General features: G+C 41.2%; 1 protein-coding gene across 1 annotated transcript; it reads right to left on the bottom strand.

The window, feature by feature from the left end:
* Positions 1–25: 25 nt before the first annotated feature.
* Positions 26–13,068, bottom strand: LOC119483084 (G1/S-specific cyclin-D2-like). Its single transcript, XM_037761115.1, has 5 exons — positions 12,606–13,068; positions 11,543–11,758; positions 7,702–7,861; positions 4,676–4,824; positions 26–1,404 (listed from the first exon to the last, which is right to left on the bottom strand). Exons 1-5 carry the CDS (start codon positions 12,801–12,803, stop codon positions 1,240–1,242), a joined length of 888 nt encoding a protein of 295 aa, XP_037617043.1. The 5' UTR covers positions 12,804–13,068; the 3' UTR covers positions 26–1,239.
* Between the last annotated feature and the right edge of the window lie 531 nt (positions 13,069–13,599).

Consider the following 13,599-nt stretch of genomic DNA (forward strand, 5'->3'; position numbering starts at 1 on the left):
GTAAAGTAATTTTCAATATTTTTTGAGGTAAATATTGGAGTAATTTCAAACAAATTTCAAATAGGTTACTTGCTAATTATCACCTAATTACCATGACATTTGCAGACCTGTAAAATGAAGTGTTACCGAAAAACTGCAGCACAACTAATCTGATCCTCCTCTGATCGGACATTCTTCCTCCGTATGGTGCAACTGCAGAAACATTACATAGCTTAAGTTAACTTCCTCGCCGTCTCGCTATCATTCATCAAATCCAGCACTTTACACATGCGTTTCTTTTTCCAAAAACCATCTCACAAGAAAACCTTCGACTTGCATCCATTTCCTCTAAAACCAAACTTGCCTTTTCCTCTAGTAACATCACCTAGCTGAGGCTCAAATCACCTGCAAACCACCTACTTCTCTAGGAGCTAGACCAAGAACAGAATAATAATGTAGCCTCGTTGAATTATGATACATGTCGTCCTATAGCATACTGTACTGGTCTGTGGATTTGGCAGTGTAATCAAGACCTTAATAACTGACCTTGTCCTCTGTGTTAACCTCTAACAGTAGCCACTGCTCCACACCTCAAAGCCCCTCAGGTCCGTCCTCTGTGAGCAGGCCCAGCCCACTCCCGGCCAGCACTTTTCAGCATAAATAGTAAGCAGTGCTACAGGTGCACAGTATTTAATGGATAAGAGAGAGAGAGCAGCTAGCTACAGTAGCGATCCTCTGACTGGATATCTAAATGCCACGTACTGTATCAACATTTTAATTATAGTTCTCCTGCACAGGTGAGGAAAACCCAATAAAACTGTGAATTGATAACTGCTCACTAACGAGGATAAAAGAGTAACTAAATGCTAGCTAAATATACATTATGTATTTATTTTTATACTAGGTTGTATCAAAAGAAATATGTATATTTCATATAATTTTTTTTTTTTTCAAGTATGAAAATATATTCAGGTTTCCATTCAGGGAAACCGAAGGCACTATCAAGTTTTTTTGCTTATTTAAATAGCTTGTTTGATTACATGTGGCCCGTATAAAAGGTGAACCCAACCGGGTATGAATGGGGCAAAAAAAGGAGAAAAACTAGAAATTTCTTATTTTCTAAAAGTTCATAGATTTGTCACCATCACTCATGTGGCGCCTTGACGTCGATACTGGCAGCTCTCCGGGCAACCCCGTTAGTTCATTGGTAAACAGGCGTGAGTGGTGGTGGTGGTGTGTGAGTCATGTGGTGATGGGAGTTCATAAGTTGACATCACGTACATCTGTGGGGGTGCTGGACTGGTCTTGTTGCTCCCTCGCCTTGTTTCCTGCTCGGACGCCGGTCTCCTGCCGGTACTGCCGGCCCTGCTGCAGGCTGGAGGCCAGCACACGCTCGATTTGCTCCTGGCACGCCCTCAAACAGTCCTGGAACAAAAAGGGTCAGACGCTGTTACACATACACACACTTCATGTTACACCTTTGCTACTGTTGAAATGCTTTTAACTAGGGCTGTCAATCTATTAAAATATTTTATCGTGATTAATCTCAAATTAATCGCACATTTTTTATCTGTTCAAAATGTACCTTAAAAGGGAGATTTGTCAAGTATTTAATACTCTTATCAACATGGGAGTGGGCAAATATGCTTGCTTTGTGCAAATGTATGTATATATTTATTACTGGAAATCAATTAACAACACAAAATGATGACAAATATTGTCCAGAAACCCTCACAGGTACTGCATTTAGCATTCAAAATGTGCTCAAATCATAACATGGCAAACTGCAGCCAAACAGCAGCACAACAGCTGCCAGTGTGTCAGTGTGCTGACTTGACTATGACTTGCCCCAAACTGCATGTGATTATCATAAAGTGTCATGTCTGTAAAGGGGAGACTCGTGGGTACCCATAGAACCCATTTTCATTCACATATCTTGAGGTCAGAGGTCAAGGGACCCCTTTGAAAATGGCAATGCCAGTTTTTCCTCGCCAAAATTTAGCGCAAGTTAGGAGCGTTATTTAACAGGTGCCTATAAAAATGTGTAAAATATTTAGTGAAAATATTATAATAGAACAGCTCAAGGTTGTAAAAAATATTGTTTTGCTATTTATGCAAAAAAATAGAGCAAAAAAATATAATAAATATATCTATAATTAGTCTTCTTACATGTACAGTAAAGTGATTTTTATCCCAACGCCAAAAATGCCGCAAAATATTGTTATGGTAAACTACAGACATAAATTCGATCAGCACTTTCAACTTGTTTTCTCAGTTTCTCTCTACATGATACACATCTACTACTATAATAAAACATGCAATGAATAGAGGGTTTAATCTGTACACCTGTACAGACACTAGCGTGCAAAAATCAGGCATTTTATCACATTTGATGTGCGAGTTGTTTAACAGCTTTGGTCACATGCACGGCATACCAGCAGGGAATTATGTGTGTTGAGGTAGGTGGTCCTGTCTGCATCATGACCAGAACAATGGGTACCAGCACGCTCCAATACCAACAACCCACTGCAGCGAGCTACACGGTGGGCACAAGATTCCTCTCTGACACGAGGCCTGAATACAGGGGGGAATGTGCAGGACCTCTGTGGTCTATCAGGGAACAGATAAGCAGATCTGGACCCCCTTCCTCCACCCCCCCCCTTTGGGTTTACATCGCGGTCAGTCCCATGTGGAGGTCTAGAGGAAATGGCTTTGACCTACTGCACCCTGAACCTCTGAGTTTGGGTGTAAAACAGAATATAGGACAGTGGGACCGGATGTTTTTGGACAACTTCTCCAGTGAAAGGGGATCCTCGGTCTGTCCGTCTGCAGGTCTGTGTGGAAGATGTGGGAGGTCTGGCTCACTGAGCCGGCTGCAGGACTCTTAAAAAGAATGAACCGAGGCTCGCAAAGAGGCCAACATTCCTTTGAAATGTACGGATAATTGGAACCCGATGGGCTGCAGTCGGAGCGCCTGTTGTGACGGCTGGGTTTTGCGGGGCCCTGGTCGCCGTGGTAACGTAACCACAAGCTAAGAGGCAAACCGTGTTGTTCCCGTGGCCCATTGGCTGCGGCCTTTTTGGATTTCTACGCTTCTGGACTGGTTCTGTTTTAACAATGACTCACTGTGACGATCAAAGCACACACTGGGGGGTATTATTTTTTTTAAGATATTGTGATTGCTGTAAATCAGCAAAAAACGATTCATATGTCAAATTCATTTAAAATGGGCATAATTCTTTATGTCTGCTGTGAGTTTTCTTAATGATATTATACTTTGAGTTATTAATATTCATTCCAAATCGCCATAGAGATCCATCGTGTTTAAATCTCAGCCAGCGTATACAGCCCACAAAATGCTTATTCGTGCACACTGATCAACTGTAGATAATCTCATTATGATGTCTTTTATAGTTTATAACTTATTATGACATATATTACATTAAAGTCAATGCAAGCCCATTCACTCCCACTGTATTTTTCTACTCAGTAACTTTATAATGTACAAACTCCATACAAATTTCAAAATGCCTATTAGGGCACACTGATAAACTGTACAAAAGCTCCTTAAGTACAGTTTATGACTTATATATTACATTAAAGTCAATGGAGGTCCATTGACTCCCATTGCATATTTAAAACATCGTCTGCATACAGCAGAAACTCCATACAAATTTCAAAATGCTTGTTATTGCAAGCTGATAAACTGTAAAAAGCTCATTATGATGGCAAGTAAAGTTTATGACTTAAATATTGCATTGAAGTCAATGGAGGCCCATTGACGCCTGTTGTATATACAACACAGCATCTGCATACAGCAGAAACTCCATTCAAATTTCCAAATGCTCAGGGTTGAAAAAACTGATCAACTGTACAAAGGCTCATTATGATGGCAAGTACAGTGTATGATATATTCTGACTTATATATTACATCAAAGTCAATGGAGGCCCATTCATTCCCACCCATTTTTATACACGGCAACTGTATAATGTACAAACTCCATAAAAATTTAGAAATGCGTATTATTGCAAACCGATAAACTGCACAAAAGCTCCTTATGATGGCAAGTACAGTTCTCATACATTACAATAAAGTCAATGGAGGCCCATTGACTCCCATTGTATATATAACACAGCATCTGCATACAGCAGAAAATCCATACAAATTTCAAAATGCTTATTATTGCAAACTGTGCAAAAGTTACTAATGATGGCAAGTTATGACTTAATATGATTTATATATTACATTAAAGTCAATGGAGGCCCATTGACTCCCACTGTATTTGTAACACAGCATCTGCATACTGATTTATGCTCTGGGAAAGACGCTCCTCGACTTCATTACGAACATATTCCTCCACCAGGAGGGGCACGCAGCTAAAGTGGGAGCCATGCAGAGAAATTGCATGTGTCCTACCACAAGAATGTGGGCTCTGAGTTTTAAGAAGACATTCCCTCTGCCGCTGCTCTTTATAGCAGCAGTCTGGCTCCACAGCCAAGAGCCCGCTCTCCCTCGCTCTCTCCATGAAAAGTAAATAGCTTCAATCTGCCAGTACTAAAGTCATCACTGTTGTTTACTAAAGGGCCTTTTATGCTGCTGTCGTGAGATGTTGCAATGATTATTATTAACAATGCATAGTTGTGTAGCACTAAAACTACTCTGGCAGGTATACATTTCCTTCACTGTGGTACTCACCACCTCTGTGTTGGTGATCTTGGCCAGCAGGTCTGTCAGGTTGTCTCGACTCAGCCTCTGGTCACTGTGGTCCAGCTGCAGGCCACAGACGGCGGCTCCCATGCTGCCAGTGGCGATCATGGAAGGAGGGTTCATGGCAAGGCGGTCATCTGGCGAAGAGAGAGGATTAATGTGCAATTAGTCAAGCAGCAGCTTCAGGCCACAGTGACGTGCGGAAATCACATTTTGTAGCTGCGACACAAAGAGAAGAGGAAGTGTGAGAGATGAAAGAGAGGTGCAAACATCTGAATCATCCCCCAATATGCATGCTCCGCAGCTGAACTCGACTTTCCCACAGTGTGAATTTCAACAGGCGTCGCTGCGCGGCGTAACCTGCGTGGTTTCCTTCATAGAAACTGAAGCTCTGATTAGAAAAGCAGAGTAGGAATCCTCCTACTCGCTACGCAATGAGGTCCAGGTTCGACTCCCTCTGGTACATATTGAGTCTGAAGGCTTAAGCGACAACAGGCCTGGATGGAGGAGGCGGAAGAGGAGAGTCCACCTACGCAAGTACTGAGCTGGAGCTGCTCATGATGTGGCTGTGAATGAAACCTTCTTCTCTCGCTTCGGTTATTTTCATTTCATGGGAAAACCTGTAAGTATCTTATCTGACCACGAGTCTAAAAGTTCCTCTTTAATCACAAAGCTACTGAGAGAAACTTTTTCAGAGGAACTCCTGAGCTAAGAGAAGGGGCGTGGTTTGACCCCATTTCTATGGTTGACATCATGTTTCATGAATGTGTTTGGTGTTTGACAGGTGACCGGTCTGTCAAACACATAGGAGTGTCAGGAATAAATAGATGTTGTGACAGTGATATTTTTTTTTCCAGTTGACCGAAGAAATCAGCTTAATCTATTTATTTATTTATAGCTGTTGGTGAGTATTTAATGTACACGTCATGAGCTGTCGAACAAAGTGGAGTCTGAGGAGCTCATTTATGGTTTGATGCAGCAGAGAAATTCCAAGGTCATACAGTACGTGTTGCAAACTGCTTCAAACGAACTCCTTTGTTTTGTTGGACAGTTGAATAGCTTGAGTAACTCTGGAGTATGAGAAGTGAAGCCAATGCTGAAGTGCCTTAAACTTGCATTCTTTCTAACAGCCAGCAGGGGGCGACTCCTCTGGTTGTAAAAAGAAGTCTGATTGTATAGAAGTCTATGAGAAAATGAGCCAACTTCTCACTTGATTTATTACCTCAGTAAACATTCTAAACATGAGTTTATGGTCTCAATCGCTAGTTTCAAGTCTTCTTCAATACAGCATGATGTTCATTTAGTAAATTATAGTCCCATTTAGGGTCAAATAAACAATAAAGCTGGGTAGGGTGTTGCTACCTTGTGATTGAAAGGTCACTAGCACAGCGTTGTTCGTTCTGGGAGTTGTCAATGTTTTCGTCTTACAACCTTTTCATAGCGTGTTTTTAGTCGATGAAAAGTTCATTATAACCCTGTCCACTTCTTATATACGGTCTATGGCGGGACCTCGATACCCCCCTGATTACTACTGCGCTAAACAAGATGGCAGCTCCTGTATCCAGGATACTTTGGCTTCAGTTATGTACAGCGGGAGGAAGTGGAGACGCATCGTCAATCTATAGAGTCTATGAGTGTAACCCAACTCTTACTGGATTGTTTCCTTTTGTAGGAACTTGCACATCATCAACATATGCTTTTAAGATTTAATTTACTTTGCCGATTTCCCCAAGTGGAGTCTGGAAAGTTAGGACCAACACGCCCTTTATTTTTAGGAGTTTCTCTCGGAGCTATTACAACACACAGGCTTCTTCCGGTCTCAGCACATGGGCATGACCAACCTTAAAAAAGGCAGAGACTTGGCACATACAATCGTTAAGTCCAACCCAGCACATAGTCTTAGCCCAGTGCAAACCAGTGGTGGTGGCCTGATAGCTTTGATTAAACCCTGAATAGCAGCCCGCTTCACTACGCCCATCTTCTCCTCCAGGGCCCAGCTGTCCATAGGAGGAGCTCCTCCATCATAAGAATAACATCTCAACTCCATATAAAACTCCAAACATTTACATTAGTGCACAACCACAGCAGGCCTCCTTTTTTTTCCACTGCGGCTGCTTTGTGCTCGGGTATAACCAGCTGCTTATGAATAGCAGAGGCGACCACTGAAACACACCCAAATATAAAAAAGAAGTGTGACACTAAAACTGTGCTAAACGGGGCATGAAACTCATTGAAGGAAGCCTATGGTTCCAATAACTAGATTCTAGTAAACAAGTGCTTATTGGCCAGATCTGACCGCACTGGTGTTTTTGAGGAATTTCAATGCACTGAAGTGGACTCCTTTGTGTTATTTCCTTCATTGAATTAGCTGAAAGAGAGGTAGCAAATGAAAGGCAGCTTTGTGCCGGAGTGGTGCGGTATATTGTGTGCATTAGGTGATCCTGCAGTTGTGTTTCAAACCAGGATATGAAAATATTAAAAGGGATTCCTAGTATAGGCAAAGGAATGCTATGAAAATTCACCTAGGGGAGAGGCCTAAGGGGACATCTGAGTTTGTGCTTCTCCAGAGCCTCAAGAGTTTATTTTGGACATGAGGCCGGGACGGGAGGAGGATCACTAGATCACTGCCCTGACTTTTTAAACCTGGAAGCTTCCCTGTCAACAAACAATACCCGAGTCATACAGCGCAGGAAACAATCGCCACCCGTGTACGTGGTTTATCTAAATACAGCGCTGATAGGATTTTTCCCAGACACTTTGCAAGCAAAATGTGGAAATGACCACTTTAAGCAGCTTTTTAGCAGCTGTGAAGAGAAAGCCCGGCTACAGGCTGGGACTAGAAAGTGGATAAGGCAGCCAGCGGAGAATGCCGAGAGAAGAAAGAGGTCACAGATGACTCACGATGCGAGAATGTTTGTGTGTGTGGGAATATTCTGGTGGATGTGGGAATCACAAGGCGGTGGAGTGAGCGTGCGAGTGAGTGAACGAATCAGAAAAAAAGGCTGATGCGTTACCTGTGGCACAGAGGGCAATGAATGTCTGCGTGTGTTTGCGGACCATCGCCAGCTTGTCTTTGGGAAGGGGAAGCCTGCGAATGATGTGCTCTATAAAATCATTTGGGATGACCGAGGCCATGTTCCACTTCAACTTCCCCAGCACGACCAGCTCCCAGTCCTAAAACACAGAAAAGATTACAAAAAAAATCAGTTCAGAGTCGGTGACATAGTCTCTTGGCAGAATCTACTCTAGTCAGAGGGTTAAATGGCGTGCTGCCATGCCTCCATTGACCGTGAAAAAAGATCACAGTGCGTCCCTATTCCCAGAGGAAATGGCTCTGTAAGAAGAGTAACATTTCTTCACTTTATCTCTCCTCGCTGTATCTTATTATCTGCGTGCCTTTCTCATTCCTCACATCCTTTGTGTTCATAAAGCCGGCATGTGACAAGCTCTGCCCTGCCAATGAGACAGCTAGCCCCTTCCTTCCTGTCACAAGCCTCAGACAGCTACAATGAGTTTGCACTGCAACAGGCAGCAGCACAGAGACGACTCTTCATACAGTTTTTGCAACGCCGAGAAAGGTGTACGCATTTCGTGATTTAATTTCCTGTGTGTTGAGTCAATCTTTACAGTGTTTCCCTGTTTGGCCTTCAGTATTTTGAGTAAGTAACAGCAAGGAGGAGGATGCAACTTAAGTATTAATGTAACACACATGCATGTTGCATTTTAAGATGTATACAAGATGTGTACAGACCTCCAACTAGTCAAAACCACACAGGCCTGAAGACATTTAAGCACAAAAGAAGGTTAGAAAAGCAGATACAGAATGAGCTATTATTGTCAGAATCAATGAAACTCTCCATGGAGAACTTATTTGTGCCCCGAGATACAAGATAATCAGTGACACCAGCAAATTAAGCGGCTTCCTTCGGGGTTTCCATAAGTCTTGGAGACACACAAAACATTTGTAAATGTCCTGTTACACATTCAAAAATGTTAAAAAGTCTTATTTCTCAATATCCCAAATAAAGTTTCCTGTTATTTCTCCTCTCGGCCCCCCATGACGTCATCTGTTGTCACTTCGCAGTATGAATGAAGACCATGATGTCGGCCACATGCAGAGGACTTCTCAGTAATTTCATTATGATTTCAGAATAACTGTGTTACCCACGAAGAACACATCACTGTTACATAAATGAGTAAAGTTTTATGCTTGTATTTCCTTTAAAGTTAGGGTTGGTAACCTTCTTCAAAACATTTTTTTTATTATATTAGTCGAAATTCTCTTTACCTTCCAACAGCAATCAAAAAAAGGAAAACATTTTGTATCTGTGGCTCTCGTAGGACTGTAATAAACCCGCCCAATCATTTAATTTGGCCCGAATGTAATGATGCTGTTCAAGCTGTTCTCATACACCGGTCGTAGCTACACCTACAAAAAGTAATGCACTGTGATTTGTATATATCCTACGAAGTCAATTTGCATGTAATACACGTAATTGTGAACCAGGAAGTATAAAGAGCGACAAACGCCGCTTAGGGAGGAAGTCGGGTTGGATGGGTGGGTCAAAAAAGCACCGGACTTTCGCCCAGGAGACCGGTGCTCGTAACCCGTTGCTCGTAACCCGTGTGAAACCAGAAGTCAACGTCGATTTATTTGTCATGCAACTTCCGTACTTAAGTAACGCCACTTCCGGAGTTATTCCAACCCAATCTACGATCTGTTCCTAAACCTAACCAAGTAGTTTCCTGTGAAGATGGAAGTTTATTTTGAAAAGACTGGAGCGGAAATTGACACATGCGTCACATGTTTGTAGGAGAACGCACGAAAAATGAAGAATAACTTTTCGTAAAATATCATACAAACCGTTGTATGAGGTTACGTTGCTCGACAGCTGTGAGTACTAACAATAGCCATGTTCGTTGTTTATACTTTGATAATTTTTGGGGAGTGGCTTTGGAAGGAGGCCTGTACTAGACGGACTGTCAGTGTTGCCGACTTTCTCTCTAGATTTAGGGATTTTTGGAGCTGGTGCTGCTAGCTACTTTCATTGGAAAAGATTTGGCAACACTGGGCTGGGTTTTTCGGTTAGATAATTTAAATCTAGCGCACTAGCGCTGGTAAACCCTAGCTTTAATTTGACACATATACAGTATGTAGCACCAAGTAAGAGAAAGACAAAGCTGATTTAAAGACTAATTGAAGTGTATATAAAAAGTTATGATCCATAAAAAGTGATACCGTGCAGTAAAAGATGACTGTACTGTTGACTGTACCAATGAGACATTTTTCACACTGATGAATAAATGCTGATGAATTCAACTCCTCACTTGCTCCACGTTGACGTGTCACCTATAAAGCCAACGTAGTAAACACTGAAACCCCAACGCCCACAGGGACGGTCCCCCCCCCTCCGTCACCGAACACCTATCTCTCATCTGAAATGTCAACCATCATTCACATTTATGTGGGTTTCCTGTACATAACCTGCCACACACATGCTCGCATTTAACCTATTTTAGCCCCTATGGAGATTGTTGAGATGAGCGGGGCGGAGGTTTGCAGTCGGTGTGCTCACTTCCTGGACAGCTGCCCCCCGTCACAACCTCCCCCCCCACCTCCTTAAACTCTCATCCAGCAGCAGCAGACTGTTCATTACAAGGATGCAGCATCTTTAACCGGCTCATAACGGCCTCCTCTGTGCATCCTGTCAGGATATCCAGGAATCTTACGACAATATGGAGCATTAAAAATGGGACGAGTGTCACTTCCCTCAGCAGCTGCAGGCGATACAGTAGGATGTTTAGAGAGCATGTTTGGTTGAAATAAGAAGCAAATTGTAAAATGCCAAACATTACCTTGTTATGGCTTGTCAAGTGGGAGGATTTGCTGCTTTTCTTTAGGGGCAATTATTTTCTCAATTGACTGTTTTGTCAGTAAAATGTCATATATAGTGGCTATTATTTGTTTTTAATTTATAATTTGTTGTCTTTTAATTCCTTGTTTTGTCCAACAAACAGTCCAAACCCTAAATTCTCACACTGGAGAGCCTGAAACCAGAGAATTTGGGGCATTTTTTTTCTGTCATCTTCGCTCTGTGATGGTAAACTGAATATCTCAGACTCATGAAAAGTCTCAACATCTACTGGACAGGTCCATTGCAAAAGTGAGCAAAATGAATTCGCTGATGAGGACTATGTGATACAGTAGAAAGCTCCAGAACAAGCTTGTATGTGGGCATTGAGTGCAGATTGTTTTGTTAACTTAGTATCTGTGGTTTTGGGATTGTTGATCAGACAGAACAAGCGATTTGAAGACATCAACTAGGGCTAAGTTTGAAAGTTGTGGACATTTTTCACAATTTTCTGATATTTTATAGAATTGAGAAAAGGTAGTTAAAGCTCTAACTTGGTGGCTCTAAAAAAACAACAGCTCAAAGTTTGTTTAATAAGCTGCATGTTAGTAAGTAAGAATTAAAGGTATTCCTTTAAACGCCATAAAGAGATATACTCCTCTTGTTTAATACTCATATAGATGTGTGGAGGTCAGATTAAAGAGCATTTTGGCTGCTTTTCTTTATCATAAATCCTCCTATATCTAACCGGAATACAGAGCAAGTCCATGTGGTGAAAGTTATCCAACTTCTATACTGCATAACTGGCACTAGATGGCATCACGCTCCTCTCCAGTCCACATGGATCCAAAGAAAGGATGTGGCTGTATTGTGCTACAGCTCCACTTATAAGGAAAATGGGATACTTCCTGTGAAACCAACAGCATTATAAAATCATCCCCAAAATGTGACACTGCATTTTTATGTTCTCCTGAATGAATGGGGGCTTTTGAAAAATTCTTACCAGCAGTTCCCGTGGTGTGATGGAGTTGTCTGTGTACATGCAAAGTTTTTCTGCTGATAGCAGCCTGCAGTCCTTTAACTTGGAGGCCAGGAATATGCACACAGCTCCCAGGAGCTGCAAATAACTCTTTCTGGTGGGCATCACCGCTAAAAATCTGTCCAAATAATTAATGGCTAAAGGGAAGACGTCTTCATTACTCTTCTCCTCTTCACACACCTGAAAATGAGACAAAAAATGCAACAGAAAATTAGCTTATTAATGTAAAATAAGAAAAATATAACAGAAAAAGTAGGATTATATGTAAAGTATAACAGAAAAAGTAGGATTATTTATATGCTTTAAAGCAGAGAAGTTAAAGATGGGTTTGCAGAAGAATGAGATTTTTCCATGTTTTTCTTTAGGTTAAAGGTTAAACTTTCATATCACTTTAGCAAAGTTAAGGCAAGGCAGAAACAAATTAGCTCAATAGGAAGTCGTTCAGCAAAAACGTCGCCATTCAACTCCTCTTCCTTGTTGTTGCTTGTCCTCTTTAAAAAATGCATAAAAATGAAAACATACTACATAACAGCTTTAAAAACATGTGCACAATGTTAAAAAGTTGTGCTAAAATACTTCCCGACTGTTAAAAACACAGAATATCTCAGCAAACATGAATTCTATAATCAAAAATGAAAGTGTTTTTCTGCACATGCACGTTGCTTTGAGCTGCTTGAGCCATTTTAAAAAATTAAAAATAATTATGAAAAAGGGGGAAGTGTGAGTTTTTCGATTATGTAAATTAAGATTAACTTCCCCTTTGTCGCCTGAGCTACTTATTTGTCAAAAAGCACCAACTTTAGTAGCTTTTAACCACATAAATATGAAGCAATGTCTTTTTTTGAAGCTCTTCAGTGGTGGAATTTCCGACTCTCCCACGCCTTTTAGGTGACTCATTCTCATTCAATTCAACAACTCTTCAAGAGATCAAACACTCAAGTTGATGAGCCCAAAAGATGTGTGTCAACATGCACAAAATAAAGAAGTTATAGTTATTATTATCAATGCATTAAAAGTGCCCACAAACCTCGTGCATCCAACCTGCAACCATTCGTCTCATATAAGGCTGAATATCCTTCTGGACCCGCTGGAAATAAGAGCATTGAGGTAAAAACCTGTCCTCAATGGTTAATAAGCTTTGCAGCACTCTGTCATCATAGAGGATGTTTGGGTCTTGCTGAGCTCTGACTGCTGCATGGTCCGTCTCCAGGCAGTAGAGCTCCATGACTACGGCCTCTTCTCCTTCTCCTCCCCTCCACTGTTCGGGGCTTTAAACACTCTTTTACTGGCTAAATGACACGAATAACTGATAAATAATGGTTACAATGTTGTCGGCAGCTGGACAGGAGGAGGAGAAGAGCCCACAGTGAAGCATGAGGCTGAGTTGAGCTGGGTTTTTAGCTCCAGTCCTGCTGCCTCTCTCAGTTTCTGCTTCTTCTTCTTCTTCTGCTGCTGCTGCTGCGGCCGCCTTGCTCGGAGTCAAACCGGACGCAACGAAGAAGAAGACGACATCCGGTTGTGTTTCAAAATAAAAGCCGCTGTGGCACCAAACCCTTCTTTTCTTTTTTTAACTGCTGCTCTTCTAGGAAACTGTTGGCCTGGCTTCCGGTCTTTCTCTACTGTTTTAACAATACTTTTTTATTTTTTTTATTTCAAAATGACAAAAATAATATGAGGGACACTGCTGACAATTAAACAGTTAATCTTAATCTTGATTTTGACTTTAAATCATCTAAAACTAGCACAATAATGAACATTTGACTGTAAATGTTTGCTTTTATTTCTCCATGTAAACATACAGGTATATACTGCCTACAGATGCTCAAGATTGAAGATTCTTTTTTTTCAAATAACCTAAATTTTACTTGGCTAATAATAAATAATAAGTTTGTCATTTGAATAGTAAAAAACTGTTAAAATGAAATAACCTTTCTTCTATACCTTCTTGATAAAAGTGACAAAATATCTGACAAAAAACATAATCTCTACTGTATGGGTGCCATTATAATCAGTAAATCAAT

The sequence above is a fragment of the Sebastes umbrosus genome, chromosome 23, assembly GCF_015220745.1.
Source record: "Sebastes umbrosus isolate fSebUmb1 chromosome 23, fSebUmb1.pri, whole genome shotgun sequence".
Taxonomy (NCBI): Eukaryota; Metazoa; Chordata; class Actinopteri; order Perciformes; family Sebastidae; genus Sebastes; species Sebastes umbrosus.

Bases quoted from the DNA above. Each gene is read 5' to 3' on its own strand.
- LOC119483084 (XM_037761115.1), bottom strand. From the start codon at position 12,803: ATGGAGCTCTACTGCCTGGAGACGGACCATGCAGCAGTCAGAGCTCAG. The intron at 7,862-11,542 runs GTAAGAATTTTT...TCTGTGTTTTAG, and splicing joins TCACACCACGGGAACTGCTG to GACTGGGAGCTGGTCGTGCT. The intron at 1,405-4,675 runs GTGAGTACCACA...TTTTTGTTCCAG, and splicing joins AGATCACCAACACAGAGGTG to GACTGTTTGAGGGCGTGCCA.